This window comes from Phalaenopsis equestris, unplaced genomic scaffold (assembly GCF_001263595.1).
Source record: "Phalaenopsis equestris unplaced genomic scaffold, ASM126359v1 Scaffold217374, whole genome shotgun sequence".
NCBI classification, from domain to species: Eukaryota; Viridiplantae; Streptophyta; class Magnoliopsida; order Asparagales; family Orchidaceae; genus Phalaenopsis; species Phalaenopsis equestris.
Genome location: NW_018235897.1, coordinates 75129 through 101972, shown reverse-complemented (window position 1 = coordinate 101972; position 26844 = coordinate 75129). Strand labels below are relative to the sequence as shown.

The 26844-nt window shown below is 35.2% G+C and overlaps 1 protein-coding gene across 2 annotated transcripts in view; it reads left to right on the top strand.

The window, feature by feature from the left end:
* The window catches only part of LOC110037246 (uncharacterized GPI-anchored protein At1g61900), an 80991-nt gene that overhangs the window by 10775 nt on the left and 43372 nt on the right, over positions 1-26844 (top strand). For both annotated transcript variants that reach the window (XM_020741843.1, XM_020741842.1), the window contains exons 2-5: positions 8834-9037; positions 9556-10161; positions 10430-10675; positions 17831-17842. In XM_020741843.1, coding sequence (XP_020597502.1) covers positions 8834-9037; positions 9556-10161; positions 10430-10675; positions 17831-17842 — 1068 coding nt within the window. The remainder of the gene's footprint in view (positions 1-8833; positions 9038-9555; positions 10162-10429; positions 10676-17830; positions 17843-26844) is intronic.

Sequence of the window (26844 nt, the reverse complement as noted above, 5' to 3'; positions counted from 1 at the left end):
CATGAGCCGATTTCGAACACGAGCTATTTCGAACGAGCCGAACACGAGCCAAGCCTGAGCTCGCTCAAGCTCGACTCGTTTACAGCCCTACTAGCAATACTGAAGTGAATATCAAAGACAAAGGGAATGATCATGTTAAGGCTATTAAATTAAAGAGTGGGAAAAAGAGTTAGAAGAAGTTAATAGATAGGAACACACTGAGGAAGAAGTCAATCCTAAGCCCAAAATACTGTGAAAAATTTATCTCGGACTCAGGAAAATCGGACTCACTTCCTAGGAAGGAACCAGAAAGATCACTCCCATCATTTCACCAAATGCTTCAAAAACACAGGCTTGATCAATACTTTTTGACATTTTTTGGAAGTGTTCAAGAAAATAACAATTAACATTTCTTTTGTTGAAGCCTTAGAAAAAATGCATGGTTATATCAATTTCATAAAGACATTCTCAATAAGAAAATAAAGCTAGGACATTTTGAGATTGTAGCTCTAAGTGATGAGTGTAGTGATATTATCTAAAGAAGCTCCCTCAGAAACTTAAGGACTCTGGTGATTTCATCATCTTCCATGCCATAAGAGAGAAATTTTTTGGAAAGCCTTATATGTATTAGGAGCTAGTATAAAACTCATTCACTTATTCATTTTCAGGAGGTCAGGACTAGGAGAAATCTAGCCTATCCTTATAACACTTGAACTTGCTAAATGATCTTTGACTTTTCCCAGGGGCTTATAGTAGATGTTTTGGTTATGCTGAATAAATTTATCTTTTCAGTAGACTTCATAGTCTTAGATATGGATACCATTGCCCATGCCAAGCCCTTAGTGCCATCCATAGAAAGAGCCCCTGAGTTGGAATTCGAAGTTCTGCCTATGCTCTTGAAGAATGTTTTCTTAGGAAAGCTCTTTGCACGACCAGTGATTATCTCCTTGGATTTGAGTAAGTTACAAGAGGAAAAACTATTGATTGTCCTAAGGACATTTAGGAAAGTCTTTGGGTCGATCATAGTGGAAATTAAATGTATTAGTTCTTTTTCGTGCAGGCATAGGATTTTAATAGAGAGAATCACAAACCCAAGGTTGACTCGCATAAGAGACTTAACCTTGTGATGAAGGAGGTGGTTAAGGAGGAGGTAGTGAAGTTGTTGGACGTAGGCATTATCTATCCCATCTCTGATAGTGCTTGGGTGAGTCTAATCCATTATGTCCCAAGAAGGTGTCAATATTTTGAGCAAATAGGCTGAATGCCTTTTCCTTTGCTTTCATTCCAATAAATAATAGTTTGTACAATCTATTTTAGGTACATAATATTCAGTATAATCTAAATTAAGTAACTTAATTAATACATATTCATAATCTAAATATTCAGCTAAAAGGAAAAAAATTGTGCAAATATAATATTTCCTTTTTTGCAGTATTTTGAAGAAGGAAACTCTTTATTTTGCCTGATTTCATTTATTCCTGATTGATATCCCCATTCAAATTGATGCTGGCTGGTCAAGAAACATCAATTTGTTGATAAGAAACTGATGTCGCTGTCGAGAAAGAGCTTTAGTAAATATATCAGCCGTTTGAAGATCAGAAGGGATATGAGGAAGAGAGATACACCCTCCTCATAGACTTCTCAAATGGAATGATAGTCCACTTCAACGTGTTTCGTGCGTTCATGAAAGACGGGATTAACAACAATCTGAATAGCACTAGTATTATCTGCATGAAGAGAAGTAGACTCAAGCTGAGGAAAACCAAGCTCAACCAGCACGCCACGATGCCAAATGATCTCAGAACAAGCAGAGGACATAACACAATATTCTGATTCAGTAGATGACTTAGACACTCGATCTTGTTTCTTGCTCTTCCAAGAGATTAAGGAGTTGCCGAGAAACATGCACCATCCAACAATAGATCAGCGTGTATCAAAACAACCAACCCAATCGACATCACTATAGGCTGTTAATGTGATAGAAGAATCCGCAGAAAAGAACAAACCACGATGAGAAGTACCTTTCAAATATCGTATAATACGTCAAACTGCAGTAAATGAAGATGCGTAGGTGCTTGCATAATTTAACTAACTTGTTGCACAATAAAAGAAATATCAGAACGCGTAATTGTCAGATAATTGAGACTGCCAACTAGTTGTCTATATAGAGATGATTCAGATAGAAAGTCACCATCATTCTTTTGATATTTAACATTTACTTCCAAAGGGGTATCAGTGGAGCGACCATCTTAAAGACCAGCCAAAGCAACGAGTCCCTTCGTATAGTTGTGCTGATGAAGAAAAATACTAGCGGCAGAAGAGTGAAACTCGAGTCCTAAGAAATAAGTTAATGACCCTAAATTTTTCGTATGAAAAGAACCCTGAAGACGTTTCTGTAGCTGAGACATCAGTTGATTGTCAGATCCTGTGATGACAATATCATCAACATATACTAACAACAAAACAATTCCCTTGTTAGTCTTGCAAAAAATAATGATGAATCATATTGACTTTGAGTAAAAGAGAAGCTAATAAGGGTATTGCAAAACTTTTCAAATTAGGCACTTTCAAACCGTATAGGGACCGTTTGAGTTTACAAACATCATGTGAAGGTGTAGAAAATAAGCCTGGAGGAGTCATATAGACGTCTTCTTTGAGATCCCCATGTAAGAATGCGTTCTTAACATCCATCTATTTTAAGAACCAGCCTTTAGATGCAACAATAGATAACACAAGTCGGACAGTTGTCATCTTAGCCATCGGTGCAAATGTTTCGTCATAATCAATCCCGTATTCTTGTCGATTGCCAAGAGCTACCAATCTTGCCTTATATCTGTCAAGAGAGCCAGTTTAAGAGAATAAACCCATTTACAACCAATGAGTTTAACACCTATAGGACATGAAATAATATCCCAAGTGTGATTGTCTTGAAGTGCATGAAGTTCCTGTTTCATGGCTTTGACCCAACAAGTCTGTTTGGCAGCTTGAAAGTAAGAGGTAGGAAGAATATTATTAGTTAAAATTGCAGAATACCCATATTTATCTGGAGGACGAATACGTCGGGTTGATCGTCAAATACTTATTGGAGCAATTTCTGGATCAGGGTCGGGGAGGATTGAAGATGAAGGGGGCAGACAATGTCTAGCTTGAACCGTTTATCAATAACCAGGGTCGGGGAGGATTGAAGATGAAGGGGGCAGACGTCGTGTATAGACAATGTCTAGCTTGAACCGTTTATCAACAACAAAATTATCAAATTGTGGAAGTATAACTGTATCTGATGTGGACACGTGATGCTGAAAGTAATATTCATGTTAAAAAAAAATCACATTTCGAGAAATATGTCATCGACTATTAATTGAATAACGACACACAAAACCTTTATGATTATGACTATACCCCATAAAGGCACATCGTACTAATTGAGCTGCCAATTTATGACGTTCATGTTCAGGTAGATGAATGAAGAAAACACATCCAAAAGTATGTAGTATATGATAATTATGGTGTTTATCAAAAATTCGATAGTAGGGAGACTCTTATATATGATAATTATGGTGTTTATCAAAAATTCGATAATAGGGAGACTCTTTCTTCAATTGTTGAGATGATAAGCGATTAATGATATAAACTGCAGTGGATAAAGCTTCAGTCCAAAATTTAGCTGGAACAGAAGATTATATCAGTAATGTACGCACGGTATCCAATAGATGTCGATTTTTTCGTTCAACAACTCCATTTTGTTTCGGTGTATAGGGACATGAACGTTGTGAAACAATCTCTTTATTCTAGAGAAATGCTTGAAACTCATGAGACATGTATTCACCGCTATTGTCAGATCGTAAGGTTTTAATGCGAGCAAAGAACTAAGTTTCAACATATGCTAAAAATATTTGAAATACAGTAAATACTTCTGTTTTGGAACACAAAAAATAGATCAAAGTAAATCAATTGTAATCATCAATAAATGTCACAAAATATCTATATTGAGCATGTGAAATAACTGGTTTAATTCCCCAAATATCACTATGAATAATGTCAAAACATTTATTGACACGACTGCTTGAAATAAGAAGAAATAATGCCTTACTTTTTCTAAGTTTACAAACAGAACAGTCAACTGTTATATTCTTATCTGTAGAACAAAAAACACCACTTTTATGTCAATGCTTCAACACCATATCATTTGGAGGACCTAGCATTTTATGCCAGATGTTTGCCTTATTCTCAACAACTGAAGATGCTAATGAAATATTCTGAGGAATAGTAAATTATAATGGAAACTGTTTGCCCACTTTAGGCCCCTTCGCTATCATCTTCCCCGACACCTGATCCTGCACAATACAATTATCACGAGAAAAATATACTTCACTGTTATTATCCACAATTTGACCAACAGAGAGTAAGTTAGTAGATAATTTAGGAGAAACCAAAACATGTTTGAAGGATGAGTTAATATCACCAACTGTCGTAATTGAAATATTTTTTTCATTAGCAACCTGAACATGCTGAGTACTAGTGTAAGATCATTGATTATACAATAACTCAGCAGTCATATGATTTGTGTCGTCTGAATCAACAAACCAAGGAGAAGTAATCGAAGAAATAGTTTTATCTTTCCTTTGAAGGCCGAGAGCAGAAAATACAGCGAGAATCATCTGTTGAACCATATAGGGTCTGACAGTTGATTGATTATTATCAGCAACAGTAGAAGTCGAGGCAAGATTGTCGGATACTGTGGCATGAAAGGCTTGTGGTTTGCGATTTTGGGGTTGTGTTGGGCACTCCGTAAGAGTATGTCCCTTTTGCTTGCAATAATTACATACCTTTTTTTCACAATTCCATGCAATATGACCAAATTTCTTGCAGCTGTAGCACTTCACTGGCCCTTTCCCTTTGGTCTTAGCAGCTTATGCCATATTAATTATTTTTGATGATCCACCTGTTGTACTGATAGTAGCTTGTGTCGCCAATCTTTGTTCTTTGTGCAGTAATTGCCCAAAACAAACATCCAAACACGGAACCGGATCTCTGTTCAGCAACTCAACTCGAGCAGTTTCAAATTCAGGTCTGTGTTTCATTAAAAACTGATCACGACGACGTTCTTCATGAATAGCTTGAAGACTAGCTAAGTTCTCTTTTGACACTTTAGCATAGATAATACAAATATATTCGCTCTATAAATTTAAAAAGCCAGAATAATATTGTTTGATTGAAAGATTACCCTGACTATAATTACTCATGTCAAATTCTAATCGGAAGCGTTTCACAAAATTATTTTGATTATAAACGCGCTTCAAGCATTCTCTCATTTCATTAGACGTGCGAAATGATCGTAAATTGTTCATCATATGAGCCTCAATAGATCCAAAAATCCAGGAAACAATCCGAGCATCCTTTGCTTCCCATTAATCACGATCTTTTGTTTTAGTAGGAGCTGGGGAAGACCATCAATATGGCCTCAAAGCTCCTTCCCTTTTAAGAACATTCTTAGCTGAATTTTCCATGCGACATAGTTCTTTCCTGTAAATCTGATAGCTAAGATTTCAAAAGACATTTTAACTAGATTGATCGTCGATCGAAATATCCAAGATAAATAAAATTCAAATCGTTGATCTAAATCAACTTGAAAGGTTAGGGTTGAAGATCGAAGAGCGCGACGAAGCTTGAAGCAGTCGCGATCGTGACGATCGAACGGAGTGGATCGCAGTAGAACGGAGTGGATCGCGGAAGGAGCGAACGAACAGACGAGCGGATCACGACAGAACTTGGAGCGACGATCGCGACAGAGCTCAGAGCGGACGAGTGGATCGCGGCAGAGCGAGCGACGATCGCGATAGAACTTGGAGTGGACGAGCGGATTGCGGCAGAACGAAGGTGGCGCAGTATCAGAAGATGTCAATCAAACGAAGGTGTCACAGAACGAACGAAGCCGTAGTATCGGAAGATGTCGAATGTGTGGATTGTGGCAGAACGAAGGTGCCGCAGAACGAAGCCGCAGTATCGAAAGATGTCGGACGAGCGGATCGCGACAGAACGAAGGTGCCGCAGAACGAACTAGTCGATCAAGAAAACCTCGGAAGATGTCGATCAAAGAAGATGCCGCACCAGAGAAGATGCCGCAGAATGCAGCTCCAGAGGTTCGATCGAAGGGAGTCGATCGCAGCGACAAAACTCAAACAAAGCGGACGACGAAGATGCAGCAGAAGTCAAAGACAAGAACGAGCGCTCCGGTGAGGAAGCAATTGAAGATGCCTGCCAAAGATAACAAAAGTTAAAATTTCAAGGATTCAGGCTCTGATACCATGTCAATATTTTGAGCAAATAGGCTGAATGCCTTTTCCTTTGCTTTCATTCCAATAAATAATAGTTTGTACAATCTATTTTAGATACATAATATTCAGTATAATCTAAATTAAGTAACTTAATTAATACATATTCATAATCTAATTATTCAGCTAAAAGGAAAGAATCTATGCAAATATAATATTTCCTTCTTTGCAGTATTGCGAAGAAGGAAACTCTTTATTCTGCCTGATTTCATTTATTCCTGATTGATAGAAGGGAAGAGTGGCAGTGGTGGAGAACGAGAAGAATGAGTTAATAATAAGATAGTACGAGAAATGCTATAATGAGATTTTTAATGTTTTACTGAAATTAAGATTGAGAACTTATTATTCTTATTGGAAAAGTTTATTGAGTTAAAATTTACATTTTTAGGCTTGATCTTGGATGATTTTTATGGAATTACTTATTTTGGCTCCTTGGGCTATAGACAGGACCTTTAAAATTTGTAAAAAATTTTTAAATATTGAAGAATGATATAAAATTTAATTTATTTTCTCACTGCTTTTGTATACTATTAGATATGTGTTTTTAAAGTGCTTTGCAAGTTATGCTCACAACTTTCAGGGGACAAATGTCTTTTTGCTAACATTGGAACTAAATTCAACAATTGGTGATTTCTCCTGTATTCATGCTTCTAAGCTATTTGGTAATTGATGCATTCTTGATTAAAACTTTATCAAAATTTGATTGTACCGATTTCATTTTGGAGGTGTTTTTTTCATTGTTGCTAAAATTTGTATCGGTTCTCAGGCTTCTTGTAGCATTTTATATTCTTTTAAATTATCTTTTGGAATGAATAAAGCATGTTTTATGATTTTGCATCAAAAGTGTCTTTATCTTTGCCTAGTGTAAAAGTTTTATTTTTATGATTTGCGGAAATTGTGAAAAATCCAATGAATTGGTTGGTGATTTAGATGCATGTATAATTGGGATAATATTTTATTTATTTATTTTTTCTTGAACTTTTAAGCTATTGGCCCTGTACATTATGTAACTTTACATCGCCCCTATTATTTTTCAAGAAATTAAATTTTTATGTTTTTTCTTAATAAACTTTTTTGGTTTAGATCATTAGCTTTTCTTTCCGCTTGAATTTAACTTCTCTTTTTCTCATTTATAATAAACTTATTGTTGTTATAATTAAAAATGAGTTTTTTTTTTGGTGTGAATATCTCACTACAAATTATGCAAACACATGCATATGTAAATGATCATGCACATTTATTAGATTTAAATAGAATTGAAAGTTCAATTAAATCTAAAGGTTTTTATAGTTAAAATCTCGTAACTATTTTTAATTTATACAAATTTGTAGACACCCATTGACCGATTGATTATATATATAAACTCAGCTATAGGTATTATGTAATTCCACTTAGTTGTCTGTTTACATATCAGACATTGTAGCAGATCACCCAAACTTTTATTAAACTGCTTCAGCTTATCTATCAGCCTGTTAATGAAAAGCAGTTAAAACTTTTAATGAAGTTATCATTTTTTGCATGCAATTACTCGCGACATAGTAGTTGAGGGTGTAGATCCCCACTATGAGATCGCAGGTTCAAACCTTATATTTTATGTTTTAAGCTCATCTTTCCCGGGAAAAAAAAAAAGTTGTCAGTTTTCCATAAAGTTTCCGGGATAAAACTCATAAATATCATATCATAATTTTAAGTAATCCATACAATTTCATTAACTCATTAAAGTATAATATTGCTATTTTGGAGAGACATTGTTTTATTATGTTTTTTTTTTCAAAAGACAAATTCAGTCAAGCTTCCTATAAATTCATGAAGATTCTAACATAGAATTGGTATTAACATCTTATGATTTGGTAAGGGCGTTTAAAATTCAACATATTTTTTTCAATCTCATCTACTCGAAAGGTTCTGCACTCTGATACTTACTGCGTTACATCTCTCTTAAAGTTGGCTGATTTTGCCTATGTTCAGATATTTAGATAGTTTTACCACTATCAAAATCTCTTGCAACACCACTAATATATAATTTTTAATAAAAAAAACTTAGAAGAAGAACGCACAAATGAGTTTCTTTGAAAAGGTAGCTCTCAGTGTTTACCACATATTTTATTGTAAGATTTACATACATACCACTCAATTCCAATGTATTTACATGTCTGACACCTAAATTTCAATTTTTACATATGTACCACCTTACCTAGGCCTGAAAAAGTGTATTTCACTTTCAAAAAGTTAAAATAGTGATATTTTTTATGTGATATGAAAGATTTGGGTGGTATAAATGTAAAAAATAAAGTTTAGGCATTAGCTGTGTAAATACATAGGAATTGGGCGTTATGTATGTAAATGCCTTCTATTTTATTTTGTAACATGCTTTCATAATAGGGCACATATTGAATTTTTCCATTTGTGGGTACTTTGGTCAATTTCTTAGCTCTTTGACACTGGTTTCTAGTACTCGGTTTAATAAACTATTTTGTACTCTATACACTGTAATATTTAGTAACAATATTGAGTTCTTTCAGGCTTACAATATATTTTCAGCATATTAGATTTTGTTTCTGCTAATAGCTCGCTGCTGAATCATGCCATTGTTTCAACCAACTCAAACAACGAGAATACTCTCCTTCCTTATGTTTCGCCGAATGGTTCTCCTCGTCCATTTATTCCATTGCTCACACCTTCCCCTTTGGCTCCTTTTATGAACAGTACCACACCAAAACTATCAGGTAGTGATGGCAGAAAATCATTCGTCTTTCTACAGATTTTTTTGGGAAATTTACATACATTCCATAGAATTCTTATGTATTTACATATGTAGCACCTAAAATATACTTTCTTCATATCACATAAAAATGCCACTATTTTAACTTTTAAAATGTCAAATACACATTTTTATGTATAGGTAAGGTGGCATTATGTAAAAATTGAAGCTTGGGTGTTAGATATGTACATACATATGAATTGAGTGGTATGTACGTAAATCTGTCTTTATTTTTAGGGAGATTTACATACCTACTACCCAATTTCTATGTATTAACATATCAAGCATCTTAACTTCAATTTTTACCAACATACCACTTGTCCTATTCCGAAAACATAGGAATCGGATGGTTTGTACGTTAAAAAATGGAGTTTGGGTGACTGATATGTTAATACATAGGAATTGAGCGCTGAGTATGTAAAGTCCTTTTTTTTTGAGAGACACTGTATCAAAAATTTTATCAGGTTTCCTCTGCTTCCCTAGGGCATTGTGGGCTAAACTTCAGCGCCACCAATGATTTGATGAAAACCACTGCCGTCGATTGCTTAACTTCTTTCGCACCTTTGTTGGCCAATGTGATTTGTTGCCCACAGTTGCATGCTACGCTCGCTATCCTTTTAGGTCAATCAAGCAAGCAGACGGGGATGCTCGCTCTGGATTCTACTCATGCAAACTATTGCCTATCAGATATCCTCCAGATTTTAGGAAGTCAGGGAGCCAGTTTTGAGCTTCGGCAAATTTGTTCAATTTATCCATCAAATCTTAGCGAAGGTTTGTGCCCCATTGGCGATGTCAATGGGGTTGAGAGTGCTATTGACTCTTCTAAACTCCTCGCTGCTTGCAAGAAAGTTGACCCGGTGAATGAGTGCTGCAGCAAAGTATGTCAGAATGCTATTTTCAATGCTGCAGAGAAGATTTTGATGAGAGACAGTGGCATAACGAGGATGGGAAAGATGCATAATTTGACGGAAAAAGCATCGAGAGTTGATGATTGTCGAAGCATTGTACTCAGATGGTTATCGAGTAGACTCGACACAGTATCTGCTACGAAAGTTCTTCGAAGCGTGTCCAACTGCAACGTCAATGGAGGTAAAGATTACATTGGGTTAATACTCTTCAGAACTTTTTTGACAGCTGATTTATGATGCAATATATTTTTGTCCGTGTGAGAAATTTTTTTTCTTTGATTGTCAAATTGATTTGATTGAGCTTATGTAAAGTATAGACATTAAAATCAATAGTTTGAGAACAATATTTAGCTTTTTATTTCTTCACTTTATGGCATGTAGTTTTGTTAGGTCCACTGTACTCAACTTTTTAAAATAGCACATTTATGTTTTTTTTTTTTTTGCCACAGTTTGTCCGCTTGTCTTCCCAGATACCAGAAGTATTGATAAAGAATGCGGAAATAAGATAAAAAACCACACTAGATGTTGCCATGCTCTGAATAAATATGTAGCTCACTTGCAGAAACAAAGCTTCATAACCAATTTACAAGCAGTGGATTGCGCTTCAAAACTGTCTCTACAGTTGCAAAATGCAAATGTTAGCATTGACGTTTACAGACTCTGTGAAATTACTCTGAAGGATTTTTCGCTCCAAGGTTAGCAAATTTTAGCATCAAGGTAGATATAATATATATATATATATATATATATATATGAAAAAAAAGCCCAAGGGCAAGTATATATTAATACGGAAAAGATACAGAAAGGTTGTATGAGAGGGCCTAAAAGAAAACTCAACTCACATAATACAACACACACAAAGTTGGCCGGACATGTATTGGCTGTTGCACATCATGATCCCATGATTATTTATATTGGGTCATTTTAGTCATGGAGTTTATAAAAGTGTCAAAATTCTCCCTGGACTCTTCAAGCTTTGGCTGAAATAATCCTCTTTAGGGACTAGTTCAGCCCATATTCAAAGAGTATAGGGGCTAAATTGACATTTTTATAGAATAAGACAAATGATCCTGTCGGCCGTTTTAATTTTGAAAAAGGGATATGATTTTTGTAAATATGAAAATAGTTTTGATGTAAATATGATTTTTGAAAGTAACATTTTAATTTAAAAATAGATGAGACCAAACGAATCTCACATATTAAGCAGTTTGGATGGATGAACACGGTGCCACAAGTAATATACTATCCAGAGGGATAAGCATACCACTTGTCAGTAGACTCAACCACCTAAACTAAGGAGTTTGTGACATCCATTTGGTCTGCGAAATATTTTATATGAGGCCAACAAGTTCCCCTACCTAATTTAGGAATTAGATAGGATTTATTTTACCTGGGTTCCAAGTTCCCTATAGAGGCAAGCCCCTATAGTTAATTACATCTTAAATGACCGGGGTCACTTAAAAAGACTCTCGATTAAGATAAGTGGTTTTACTTTTTCAGATTTCAAAGTTTAGGTTTTCAAGATTGGACACGGGAAAATCAAACTGGAGTGGCTCAAATTGGAACAGTTATTTTAAGGAATCCAGAGGAGCGCAGAGTAGGGGATATCACAGATCCAGTGAGAACTCTGGTGACCTCCCAACTATCCTATTGTTTGGCTTTATATCTTTGAAATGATGTTGTTCAATGCTTAATCCTACAATTTATTTAGAATTTAGGAATTATGTTCGCACGATATCTAATCGTGCAAATAACCCAAAAAAATAGGAGAATTTATACTGTACCGTACAATAACCTCAGTCCTAAAGTGTTAGAACTTATAATAACACAACAGGGTTATGCAAAAGTCTAAAAGTGATATGTGAGTACGCTGCGCTAGGCAAACCACCTCGAAATCCTATGGGTTGTTATTTAAATTAAGGAAAGTGATTAGTGATATGAATTTGTTTTAACGTTGCTCTTCTGAGTGTCCTCGTCGTGCTGCCCAAGGTGTTCGCTCCAAGATCCTCGTCGTAGCACCGTCGGATTTGATATTATTTTTAAAGGGTACATGTAATCATTAGATTTTTCTACACTAAGGTATAGTGTATAATAGAACTATAAAACATGCATTATAAAAGAAAAGAACAGTAGAATGTGCGACATAGAAGAAGAACAATACAATATGCTGCAGAGTAAAATGCTGTATTGTAAATCAAACCTGTATATTTGGGAAGTCTGCTGCTCCTTTAATTGAGCTAGCATACACTGTATAAATAAGAGAAATATTGCCTGGAAAACTCGAGAAAATCCACAAATGACCCACGACGGAAAATTCGGTAAAAATCAACAAATGACTCATGACGGAAAAACTTGGGAAAATTGACAAATGACATTTCCAAAAAAATTATCAAAATCTCGGGAAGATCCCAGAAAAGGGACACGAGTGCTTTGCACAAAAATTTCAATAAAACATACGAAAAATTCAAAAAGAGAGGAACTCAAGCACTCGGGTCGGGGCCAGGCTCAAATAGCCGAGGGACGTCGAAGACTACTATCGGTCACCCAGATGTATAAAGCTCACTACTCAACTAGGAGAGTGCCCTACTAAACCTAACTTAGGAGGGTACTTTTTCACGCAGTATCGGTAATCAACAAGTGGACAACCAAACGTATCACATTTAAAAATTTATATTTTAACATGCACATGGATTTCAGGCATACAAAAAGGAAATTGTATCAATGTTGTGAAAATATTTTTATAAATATTGTGTTTGTTCTTATCATGTTATCAGTTTTGAAAAGTATAGTGGTCAACAAGTCGATTACGCCATCGGGCGTAGGACCGCCAACAACCTAAGAAGGTACGGGTCCCCCACTAGTATTGTGTAGGTGAATGATACAGTCATCTTATAATTTATCAGATCCCAGGGTTTGGTTCTGATGTCGTAGGATAAAATATCATTCTGCTCTACCGCCGGCGTGCCTTTGTTGCCTTTGTCATCACCGCTCTAAGCCCCAAAACAAAACCGACCTACTTGCGACCTTGCTTGATGGTTTCATATATAGCAAAATATCATATTCTTTCCTCGGGGAGCACTTATGTGTCAGACATAAGCACTGAAAACAGAATCAAGAACAAGGAAAAAAAAAAGAAAAAATGAGGATGAGAGAGGAGCTGATCCACCTAAATGATCGAAAAGACGAAGGGTGAATCAACCCTTAAAACTTGTAACAAAAAGGTTTGAAAAGGAGGGCTCAAGATTCTTGAATCAATCCAAGAAGGATATCATTTTCTCGAATTTCATAAATGGATCAACCTAAGAAGGGTATCCATTCCAAATCTTGTTTTGAATAGGTCGAAACGGGCCCAAAACTAATGTGACAATTTCACCCACAGCTCCATCACCTATATGTACTCACACACCCAAGCCTGAACCCAAGTGTGGCATTTATGTTTTCCAAAATTTTAATGTCAAACTTCCAAAACTTTTTTATGAATGACAATTTGACAAGCTTTCCTTTTAAATTCTTTATGAATCCGATTTATATCATCTCATGTTTTTCAACACAAGCTGTAGAAGCCTTCAAATTTCACAAATCAAGCAAATTCACTAATGACAACTTTCGAAATTCCTAAAATCTTGGAGACACTAAAGCCATCCAATTCCAACATCCAATTCCAACTCCAACCTCCAACCAAAAGCTTTCCATATCATATAAGCGCGAAATTATCCAAATAAAACCAAATAAGTGCTCAAGGCTAGGGGCAACAGAGAGGGACAGCCAAGAGGGACGACCAAGTCCCGAAATAATCCCACAGGTAGGGACAAGAAAGAGAACAGCCCAACCACCAAAACAAGCTCATGGCCAGAAACCACAAAGAGAGCAGCCCAACCCCAAAACAAACTCACGACTAGGGACCATAAAGAGAGCAACCCAACACCACTACCCTCCAATTTGCCATATAAAGAAATCACAAGGTAAGGCTCACGGTTAAGGGAAAGTAAAGAAGAAAGCTAAGCCCAAATCAACCACGACACAAACCAAGGAATCACAATAGTAAGGCTCACGGTCAGGGGCAACGAGGAGAAAGCCAAGCCCCAAATCAAACATATTTAACATAAAAGAGCTACAAGTGAAGGCTCACGGTCAGGGGTAGCAGAGAACAACCAAACAAGACAAAAGGAAATCATCTAGGATGCTCACGAGTAAAGGCAGCAGACAAAAATCACTAAACCAGATTCTCAGCAAAGGGGGAATCAGGGAACAACCAAACAAAATAAAAGAACCATGTTAATGCTCTCGGGTAAGGGCAGCAAGGGAAAACCACCACTGCAGGTATTCTCGGGTAGGAATAGTAAATGAGAAGCCACCACATATATTGCCATTATTTGATATACATAAGAGTAAGAGAGTGAATGAACAAGCTCTTATAAACCATTCGAATTGAAACCATTTTCATCAAATAAGACATGATAGTGAGTTGGTCTGCTTATATCAAATATTCCCATGTAGAAACACATATTGAAATCATAATTTTTAGGATGACAAACTTGATTATTAATAACAATCTCAAGAGGTACGCTATCTGGAGAATCTTCAATTAAAACCGAGCCCTGCAAGAAGAGCAACAACCTAACAGCTCAGGCAAACAGAGCCCCACAAGAAGGATAAAACAGAGAGCCGTAAAAAGGTAGACCGAGGCCAGCAAAGGGACAAGATGGAAAACCAATGACAGTCAAACCGAACCTAGCACAGGGAGCAAATCGAGCCCAACATAGGGACAAAACAAGACACAATTTCAGCTCAATTAAACCCAACAAAAGAGAGCCAAGAACATAACCAAAAGAGAGCCAAGAACATAAGAGCCAAGAACATAACATGATTTCCACCAAACTGAGCCTAATTTTAAGCAAAACCGAGCACAGTATAAGGGGAATCCCAATCAGATGCACTTGGGTAGAAGCAGTCAGAGAAACCACCATCCCAGAACAATATTTACCAATTCACGGGTAATGGTAGCCAAAGAGGGAAAGCCACTAACTAACGACACAAAAGGAACCACAATAGGGATGCTCACGGGTAGGAGCAAGCAACAGGAAATCACAGCATGGAGACTCATGACCAGGGACAACCAAGGGAAATCACTAGCCCTTTAAGATATAAGCTCCCAACCCTACAAAAGAAAGTTCACAACCGAAAGGCTCAAGACCAGGAAAAGCAACACAGAGCCACAACGCAAGCCCAAAAAGCTTCAAAAATCTCACATTTCCAGCTGCAGGTGTTTCGAACAGAGGAAGAAACCAGGAACAAAAGTAAGACTTCATGAAATAAATTTTAAAAGCTCTCAAAAGACATCATTCCTTCCAATATATGATTCGAAAAGAGGGGCAACAACTATAAGGAGCAAAACAGGACTCAAAGCAACTACCAAGAGTCTTGGAAACCAAATTTCAGCTGTTTATGTATTCCAATTGTAAAAGACATCAAAGAAAACAACAAAAAAAACATGCCTCAAATATGTTCAAGACAGGGCCAACCCAAAAGTAAGGCCTAACCCAATGGGTAACTAAAACCCAGCTGTCACGAGACAAAATCAGACCCAACACAAGGGGCAAAAACTGAACCAAACTAAACCATTTCAGGGCAAAACCGGGCCCAAATCTCAGGCCAACCCGAGCCCAGGAAAGGGGCAAAAATAGAACAATTTTGAAGCAAAACCAAGCCCAGGACAAGGGCAAAACCGTACAGAACTTTCAGTTAAAATCCGGCTTAGAAGGAGCCAAAATCAAACCAATCCAATGGGGAAAATCAGTACAGAACTTTCAGCATTTATCTGGATAGGAATAACAATAATAAAAGACATCAATATTTCATTTTCAACATGAATCCTAGATGAGCAAATATCATTTCAGAGTTCATAATTCAGAGTTCATAATTTCAGAGTTCATAACTGTGTCTTCCCAAGCATTTCGAGCAGAAAAGAAATGCCAGCAATCCTTTCCCCTAAAATTACTCTTCCTTTAACAATAAATTGATTCAACCGGGAGAAAAGAAAGAAGACTAGAACTTTCAGCATACAAATATAGAAATAATAGAAGCGTAAGAAGAAGATTTGCATGTGACAATGGATCCAAACATGCTTTCCCTAAACTGCTATTTCAACTAATCAACATAGAACTTCTAAATCAGATCCAATAAATGTATTAAAGGTCCATTACATGATATCAATGCCATTACGAAATATCAGTTAAGATAAAACAAAGCCTCATGTATGCATTCCCTATTTTAACATTTCCAATGTGCATCGAGCAGGGCAACAAATTAGAGAAGAGAAGGGATAAATACCTTGCTTGAGATTTCCTAAAAGAAAACAAAATAAAAGCCACCAAGCTTCCAAACACCCAACACACAAGAACCTAGCAGAGAAGGAACTTCGGTAGAGCCCTCTCCTCCTAAAAGCCTCGAACAACAACTAGCGAAAACTTCAGTCCTCCCTTCTCTTAGAAAATTTTCAACAACCCAAAATCTTCCTTCAGGTAGGATTTTATAGGCAAAGGGGAGAAGAGCAGCCACCTACCATCCTCACTGGTGGTCGAATCAGGTAAAGGGAGATGAGAAATGCATTTAGGGCGGAGGAAATACAACCTCGAGTAAAAGAAGGGTCGGACACGAGGTGGACACCAACTGGCGAGCCGCACAGTCGTGCGGACGGGCGCGAATGGTAGGGGATTGCCGCGTGTGGGGGAAGAGGAGGGCGAGCCTGTTCGCGAATGGCGGAGGAAACGCGGGAGCTAGGGCTTCGATCGAGCCGCGGGATTGAGTGGAAGGTTAAGTGCACGGGTGAGGGGATAAATAGGGTTTAGTGTTAAAATTAATAGTATAATTAATAATATAAATATAAAAGTTTTTAATATTTCAAAAATAAAAATTTAATTTGTACATTTTATTCGTGCGTCATAGCATAACAAAATAGATTTCTTTTCTAAGTAATTCTGCGTTTCAGACATGTTGGCGTGGTCCGTTTCGTCATCGGAGGTCGTTTTGATGAATCCATCGATTTGCGTGCAATTTTCTTGTGCGCGAAATTATGGCAATATGAGTGTCTTTCCTAGCTAAAATTGGTTTCCCGGACGCGTTAACACAGTCCATTTCGTCATTGGAGGTCATCTGGAGAAGTTCTCATTTTCACCCATCCTTTAAGCTTAATTCTATTTCGATCTTGTGCAACTTAGTGAATTTTGTGCATTTTGTATGTGTGTGTGATGATAAAATCCTGAAGAGGTTTTCCTAGAGCTTAAGATCCTATTGGGAACTTCTCCTTGAGTCTCCACATGATAGTTTTTAACCACTCGACCATACGATGATAGTTTTGAGATCATCAATGCGAGACATCACAAGAGAAATAGGAAGTGGCTGTAATTTCTAAGCAAATGGATGCCAATACTAGTTTTCTAAGATAGTCAATAGGAACTCCTAGAGCTAGATCCTAGGATTCTAAAGAAAAAGTAATGACCTCAAAATGAGGTCAACAAACCCCTTAAAAAAGTATATATATCTTATTTATATAATTTTAGGACTCAGTATGAGGGACTCTAAGGTGGGGTGATTTATGTATCCTTACCATTATTATTTTCCAAAGAGGCTCTTTTCATATCGTAACACGTGAACTTCAAGCTATAATGGAGGCAAGCAAACAACTACTTTTAAGAATTATTTTTTTAGTTTTTCAACTATTTTAGTTTATATCAATTAATTATTTATTTGCATCTTTGTATTGAATAAGTTCAAGTGATTTGCTAATGATTTTTTTTTTCTTTTTCTTTGCTATGGATGGTTGATTACTCAAATGGCATGATTGAATGCAGTCGGATCTCAAGGTATGAGAATGACCTTAACCTTGATATCTTTTGAAATTCTTTCGAGTGACGATCGATAAGAAGTAATTTATTGGAGCCTCAATCATTTTTTTCATAATTATTACAATCACATCTAAATATTCTTGCACACTTTTTAATTGTCAAACTTATCCGTTGACTTTTGATGTGGTCATTTTGAACCCAAAGTTTATAAAATTATCAATTTAGTTTTTAGAATCTTTTAATATGCATTAAAATGATCGTCAATTAGGACTATTTTAAACCATAAAGGAGTATGGGGACTAATTTAGTATTTTTATAAATTTTGGGAATAAAACATCAGTAGAGTAATTTAGTTTTTTCCACCTTTAGTGGAACCAATTTGTATGCGGCCACAAAGTATTATCAAAACCGTAGATGATGAACTAGTTGGGATGGGATGATATGGAGATGAAATATCTTAAAATTTTCACACTATCTTTTGTTTATTATCTTTTTTTATCATTAGAATTTGCAAATTAGAAAACATTATTAAATAATTAATTTTGTATGACACTCAAGAGAGTAACCATTGTATATGGAGATGAAATATCTTAAAATTTTCACACTATCTTTTGTTTATTATCATTTTTTATCATTAGAATTTGCAAATTAGAAAATATTATTAAATAATTAATTTTGTATGACACTCAAGAGAGTAACCATTGTGAACCCTGCATCCGCCTTTTCATTCTAGACAAGCAATGTCATGAGAATGGAAGCGGAACAATCTTTTTGGGTGGTGTTCTATGGCATCATTTGTATGGAACTGCTGTTAGGTTGGTGATGTTGGGATTATGCATTTAAACAAAGATGCAAAATTAATGTGCAGAAATTACACTTTTCTTGATACATGTTGCGATTTATGAGCCCAAATTATGAGCTATAAGTGGTTTGTGGCGTATAATTTCCACTTGTGGCTTGAATAAAATTTTTTATTTTCAAATTTTAATTTATTAGTGCAAGTTTGTGATTCCTTTTAGTGAGGTTAAAGTGCAACTACCTATTCTGGTGGAAGTTATCTTCTTGGATCATTTGAGGCCTAGTTATTGTATAACTCCTATCTTTTATTTTATTTTCAAATTTGTTGCATAATGTATTATTGGCTAATTTAGCACTCTTTGATTTTTGCCAAAATGTGGTACTTAAAAAATTGTGTTATTAACAATCATTTCATGACCAAATTTGTTTCTAAACATTACAAATTTGACTTATATGATGATTTAACGAAAAGTTAAAATGAAAGTATCTACCTATAATGGTAAAATTAATCCTTAAGCTATTTTTGGCTGATTTCTAAATATGAATAATTTCTTTGAAAGACAAATTTTGCAAGATGAATGGTGGGTGCAATTTGTGAAAATGGAATTAATTGATTAAAACTAAAATCTACTAGATCAACATGGAGAGGTGAAGAGATAGGTTAGCAAGCGAACCTATTGTCATATGGGTTGAATGAATGAACTATTAAAAGAAAAAATATTTGCCTATAATATCATGATGCAATTGATGAATTTAAATCATTGAAGCTAGGAAAAAATATTTTCAATACATGAACAAATTTGAAGATTTGTCATTAAAGATCCTAAAAAATCTCTATGTTTAGGTCTAGTTTTAGAACTAATTTAAGAGAAAATGACACCTAATCACATTCTATCATATGCATTATTATTGAACTTGCATTATATTTTGAGCAAATATTAAAATTTTATGTTTCTAAGAGGGTTACTACATTTTTAGTGTGTTATGCATTTTTTTAAAAAATCAATTTCAATCTGTCGCCCCTACTATATCTAATAATAGTAACACTATAAATAATAAGAATATTAACAGAAAATCATTTACATCTGCATTTGGGTCAAAGTTACGAAGGCATCATGTAGTTGTCACCAAATTGACTTGTATGCCAATGAGCATCCAAGTAGGAACTTGCTTGTAAATGTAGAGAAGGAATATAGTGAAATCAATGATTTTGATGTCGTTCACGAGTTTAATGAAATATTAATTTTTCTAGGGATTCCTTAACTGTTTATTGTTTGAATGTGTTACATTGCGTTTTATAGTTACTCAACTACTCCTAAGGTTGATTTAGCACATCATCAAAATGAAGCCGAATGTCCACTTACAAGAGCCTAAAAAAGTGCCCAATTAAGAGTCCATTCAAGTCCCTTCACAAAAGCTATATCAAGAAGAGATATTTGAATTTGTATTTATTATCTATATTTCAATTTCAGCTTCTAGAATGTTTGAATTTTCAAATTTTGAGGCTTTTATGACTGGTCATGAAAAGAAAATAATAATAAATTAGGAAGGTGGCTAGCACTTTCCTCATTAATAGCCACACACCTCCCTTTAAAAGTTTCTTCTCATTTTATTTACTTTTTATCATTGTAATCTCTATAAATAAGGCTGATATGTAATGCTTTGGATCATTTGTTAAATGAAATATTTGGGTGAGAACTTTCTCTATTGTTGCTTTTTGCTTGGTGGCCTCAAGTGTTGCCTTTTCTTTGGTGAGTTTAGTTATTTATCTTTGCTTTTCTTTTATGTTATTCATTAATTTTCCATTAAACTTGCCCTTAAACTCTTCACCACTCTTCATCCACTTTCTAAGCTTCTAATAATATCAACAAACCAACAACCAATGCCTCAGAACCATTTCAAACTCCTCTTCATAGCTCTTGACCAAGACCTATGAAGAGCATATTAAGACCTAGTCTTATTCTCTAGATCATAAGTAGACATCCTAAGCTAACCACCAATAATATTTTCTAACCACTTACCCATTATTAAGCCACATTGCCAAAGTGATTTCAGTTCAGCCCAAACTAACCTAATCCAGACTAGTCTTGTTATTTTAGCCACCATTCTCTCTTAAATCTTTTAAAATTCTACCAAAACCTCGGCATCACATCTTTATACTTAAAATCAAATATCAATAGCAAATTTTAGTACTTTATCTCATCAAAAAGGCCACCTGCCTCCATCATATTTTGTATCAAAACAAATTTGGGAAGCAACTGATTTATTAAGAACTTTTAAACATCTAAGAAGAAATTCCTTGTGGTGGAATTTTTCTTCAAGCTTATGAATTAATTCTAAAAAGGTTGAGGTTAGTGAATTTCTTCTATTGATAGATTTATTTTCTTTTAATGGCTCGGACATCTAATATATTTCTTGCAAAATTATGGTGTAAGCATGAAGTCTGATTAGCGAACTACACTATAAAACCTGACTTACATCCCTTGTGTAAACCTATCTCTAAATTTTTTTTTCTTGAGCGAAAATTTTGTTAAGGGAGTGCTCTACTTAAATAAAATATAACCTGACCTAGATGCGATCAAAATATTAAGTTTTCTGCTTTACTTGTTATGGCTAGTTGCTTATTATGTCAAAACTTAAGGAACTTTGCCATCTTAAGAACATGGGTTTGTTGATCTAAGCAAATTGCATTTAAAATTTTTTTCATAAGAGTATATGTGTATAAACATTAGTGTATTTGAGGCAAAAATATTTAAATTACCTAAGGGGAGCTTGGGACGTAAGTGGTCTTTGTACCCCCCTCATCACCTAGAAATTCTTTATCTGAAGATTAACTTTATTTATATACATATTCTTTATTTTTTTCATCTCTCATTTCTCTTCACAAAAAAAAAAGAGAAAGGCGTCATGACATCAAAATCAGTTTCCTGAGATCAAATTATAAATTTAGCTCGAATGGTTGATTCTTTAGATCTTAGGAGTCATGAAAGTGATACTAAGAATAAAAAAGTTATTTGACGAGGCTAAAAATCAAATGTAAGATTTAAAAGATCAAGTGCAAGCAATTCTAAACCTTCTTCAAAAGAATAAGCCCCCTGCCACCTCACCTACCCAAATTCACATTGCACTATTAAAAGAAAATGATTCGTTCTTAGAGCCAAGAGAAGACCAAATTCGTAGAAGACAACCTAATCTTAGAAATGAAAGTAGAAGGGACCATATTTATCGAAATAATGATGATTTTAATGACCTCTTTAGGAAAATTAAAGTTGAAGCTCTATCCTATGATCCTATGATGTCCTATGATGGAACCCATGATCCTAATAAGTTCTTAGATTGGTTAGTCCAAATGGATGATTTTTTAGATTGTTATAAGATGGATGATTATCAAAGAATTTCATTTGTCAAAATGAAATTTACTGGTCATGCTAAAATTTATTGAAATAATACATTAGCTAAAGAATGAAGGTTAGGAAGGAACACTCTCGCTAGGATTGAAATGAAAGAGATGTTAAGAATCAAATATTGTCCTGGACATCATGATAAAAAATTACATGGGCACGTTTTGGTAATGTAGTCTTCCCGTGACTGAATACTTGAACACATTTGAAGACCTAATTGCCAGAATCAACTACGTTGACAAAGATTGGCAATTGCCCAATAAATTTGTCATTGGTCTTAGAGTGGACATTACAGATGAAGTTGAGTTATTTGAACCCCAAACCTTAGAAGAGGCCTTTCATTACACTTTGTTAATAGAAAATCAAAGGAAATCCTCATCTCTTTTAACTTTCAAAATTAAAAGGACAAACACTCTCCACTTCATCACATAAACTCGATGCTAAAGCCACTCATCATACTAGTCAAACCCAACATCCCAAAGCTCCTACTAATGGGAGTTTAAAAAATAATAACGATATCATGTGTTTTAAATACCATAAAAAGGGACATATGCAAAACCAATGTAAAGCCCCATATTATTTTTATGGACGAAATCGAAAATCCTATTGATGATGACATTGAAGAAGTTTATGATGACACTTCTTTCTAAGGGTGACCTAGAATTCCTTAATGACCCTCCAATAAATGTAGTGAGATGTTTGACTTTTACCAAAAAACAAACTGGGATTGGAGGAGAAAGAATATTCTTTAGTATGCATGTTGTTTGTAATGAGAGAAGATGTAGATTAATTATTGATGGAAGAAGTGCAATGAATGTCATCTCAACCCATGCCATTACTAGAGCCAATCATTAGAATGAACCGCATCCTGAACCTTTTCATGTTAATTTGGTCAATCATACATCTCAACCCATCACAACAAGATTGATAGTTATGAAGATCAAAAGTATTGTGCGATGTCCTCCCCATGGATATTGTTCACATCTTATTAGGAAGACCTTGGTTGCATGACTTGAATGTAATCCACCGTGGTAGAGAAAATACTTATGTTTTTAAACATAATAATAAAAATTATAAGTTCATTCCTGTCAAACCTTTCGAAAAGGTACCCACCATGACACCTCATAAAACTAATTCTGATCTACAACCTTAATCCACTCTTAAGAAAGATGCTAAGCTCCAATTAATGATTGTAGGATATCCTATTGTTATGGAGAACATTACCATTTCTGAAGTTTGATTCCAACTCCTTGTGTGTTCCAGCAACTCTAAAAATAAAAACAATTGGATGTAGAACAATAAAAGAGGAGTTTTTAGATATACCCCTCCTACATTTATTGCATTTGAAAGAAGTAACACCTGAATCTAATGAGATTCACATATCTGTTGTGGTCTCAACTCTTCTTTCATAATTTAGTGATGTTGCACCTAATGAGCTACCTGATAGGTTGCCCCCTCTTAGGTCCATTGAACACGTCATTGACTTGATCCCTGGTTCACAACTCCCCAACCTTCCCCACTATTGGATGGACCCTACTGAGCATACTGAACTAAAGAAACACGTTGAGGACTTACTTAAAAAATGATTTATTCAAGAAAGTCTTAGCCCTTGTGCCGTTCTAACTTTACTAACCCTAAAGAAAGATGATACGTCGAGGATGTGTATTGATAATCTGGCCATTAATGAGATCACTATTAAGTATAGATTTCCCATTCCTCGGTTGGATGACATGTTAGATATAATCGGAGGGGCAAATTTTTTTTCAAAATTGATTTAAGAAGTGGTTATCCCTAAATTAGAATTCAATCTGGAGATGAGTGGAGAACTACTTTTAAGACCCTCAGCGGACTTTATGAATGGTTGGTGATGCTCTTTGGACTTTCAAATGCTCTGAGTATGTTTATGAGGTTAAGGAACACCGTCCTAAAACCTTTTATTTGAAATATTTTTTTTTGTCTATATATCTTGCTTTTTAGCCCAAGTGAGATAGATCATTTAGAACACATCAAAAAAGTATTTAAAATCCTCAGGAAAGAACAATTTTACATCAACTTGAATAAGTGTTTCTTCTTATAAACTGAGGTGATTTTCTTATGATTCATTATTTCCACTGTTGAATCAAGCCTGACCTTTCCAAAGTTCAGGCAATCGTAGATTGGCCCTCACCTAAGGATTTCACTGACGTGTGCAATTTTCATGGCATAGTAAATTTTTATAAGAGATTTATCAAAAACTTTAGTATAGTTGTTGCTCCAATAACCGATAATTTGAAACCAAATAAATTTCACTTGACTTCTGCAGCACAAAAAAACATTAGATCAGGTTAAGGTTTTAATAATCTCTACCCAATACTTGGGCGGCTTGATTTTTCTAAAGCTTTTGAGGTAGCTTGTGATGCTTCTGACATTGAAATTGGTTGAACTTAGGTCAAGAAAATCATCCAATAGCTTTCCTCTTTGAGAAATTGAATGAAGCTAAACAACAATATTCGACATATGATAGAGAATTTTATGTTGTTATTCAATCTTTGAGACACTGACGCCATTACCTTTTACATAAGGAGTTTATTCTTAACTCAGATTATCATGCTTAAAATTCATTAATACTCAATGAAAGTTAAGCCATAGATATGCTAAATGGGTTGAATTTCTTCAAGATTTTTCTTTTTTTCTCAAGAAAAAATCTAGAATTGAAAATAAACCTATTGATGCCTTATCTAGGGTAGCGTTTTACCATAAGCTCTCTAGAACTAAAAATTTTATCGAATCAAAGATGAGTACCATATGTGTCCTCCTGACCTTAATCTAATTTTATATGGAAAATATTGATAAACCTTTGTCTCTTCAAATAATATTCTCTGTTGTCAATGAATATCTTTATAAGGGAAAACAACTTTGTAGTCCTACAACTTCAGTTTGAGAATTTTTAATCTCCGAGCTACATTCTGGAGGAATAGCCGGACACTTTGGGAAGGATAAGATCATCTATTTAATAGGAAGTCATTTTTTTAGCCTTCAATTAAGAGATGCTCAACAAATAGTAGCCCAATGTTCGATCTGTAAGCAAGCAAAAACCATCAAACAAAAATCAGATCAATATGTTGCATTGTCGGTACCCCTATAGGCCTTGGGAAGATTTCTCCTTGGATTTTATCTTAGGATTACCCCGCACAACTCAAGGATATGATGGCATATTTGTCATAGTTGATCTCTTCTCAAAGATGACCAATTTCTTGCCTTGCTCTGAAACCAATGATGCTTCCCACATTGCTAGATTACTTTTTAAGGAAATTGTACGTCTACATAGCCTATCATCAATTATTATGTTTGACCGTGATGTTCGATTTGTTTTATATTTTTGGAAAACTCTTTAAAAGTTATTAGGCACAAAATTAAAATTCTCACGTGCCTTTCATCCTCAAACAGATGGCCAAATTGAGGGAGTTGCTCGAACTTTAGGAAATCTTTTAAGATGCCTTATAGGAAAGAGTTTAGGAAATTGGGACTTGCATCTACCTACCTCTGAATTTGCTTATAATAGTACTATTTCTAGGACGATCAAGACTTCAACTTTTGAAATTGCTTATGGCCAAAATCCCAAAAGACTCATTGATATAGGCGACCTCCCACCTCATGCATTCTCTGATTATGCATTTTCATTTGCCAAAGATTTTCAAACCATCCATGAAATTATGAGAAAACAAATTACTCTAAGTAATGATCAGTGTGCTTTGAGAGCAAATCATAACAGGTCAACATGAGAATTTAAAGAAGGAGATTATGCTTTGATTCGCATTCGTCCCGAGCGGTATCACACTACTAAGTTTAAGAAATTACATGCGAGAGCTTGTGGCCCCTTTAAAACTCTTAGGAAAATTGGATCTAATGCCTATCACATTGATTTGCTTGCCGATATGCTAATCCATCTTGTTATTAATATTGAAGATATTCTATCATATGAAGGAGTTAACAAACCTCCACTTGTTCAGACTAACTCTCCTGTAGGAGATATTGTTCCCCACATGCAAAATCCCTCTTTTCTTGAAGTTGAAGGTATCATCATTGATGAAGCTCCACTTGAACCAACTACTGAGCATCATTTTCTAGATCGTTGGAAGATTAAGCCACCCATTGAAGACACATGGTTGACCCACATTGATTTGGAAACTTTAGCCCCACAATTAGTACATGACTTCTTAGATTTCAACTCTACGGAGAAGAGTTCAATTGAGTCTGATGGAGTTGATGTAGCACATTATCAAATGAAGCCAAAGGTCTACTTACAAGAGCCCAAGAAAGTGATTAATTAAGAGGTCATTCAAGGCCCATCACAAGAGCCATATCAAGAAGAGATATTTGAATTTGTATTTTATTATTTATATTTCAAATTTAGTTTCTACAATGTTTGAATTTTCAAATTTGGAGGCTTTTATGGTTGGTCATAAAAAGAAAAAAATAATATATTAGGAAGATGGCTAGCACCATCATTAATAGCCACCTATCACCCACCCTTCAAAAGTTCCTCCTCCTTTTATTGACTTTTTATCAATTTAATCCCTATAAATAGAGTTGATATGTAATGTTTTGGATCAGTTGTTGAAATATTTGAGTGATAACATTCTCTTGTTGCTTGTTGCTTAGTGGCTTTAAGTGTTTTATTTTCTTTGGTGAGATTAGGTATTTATCTTTTTTTTTCTCTTATGTTATTCATTAATCCTTCATAAAACTTGCACTTAAACACTTCACCTCTCTTCATTCGTGTCCAAACCTTCTTATAATATCAACAAACTAACAACCAAAGCCTCACAACCATTCCAAACT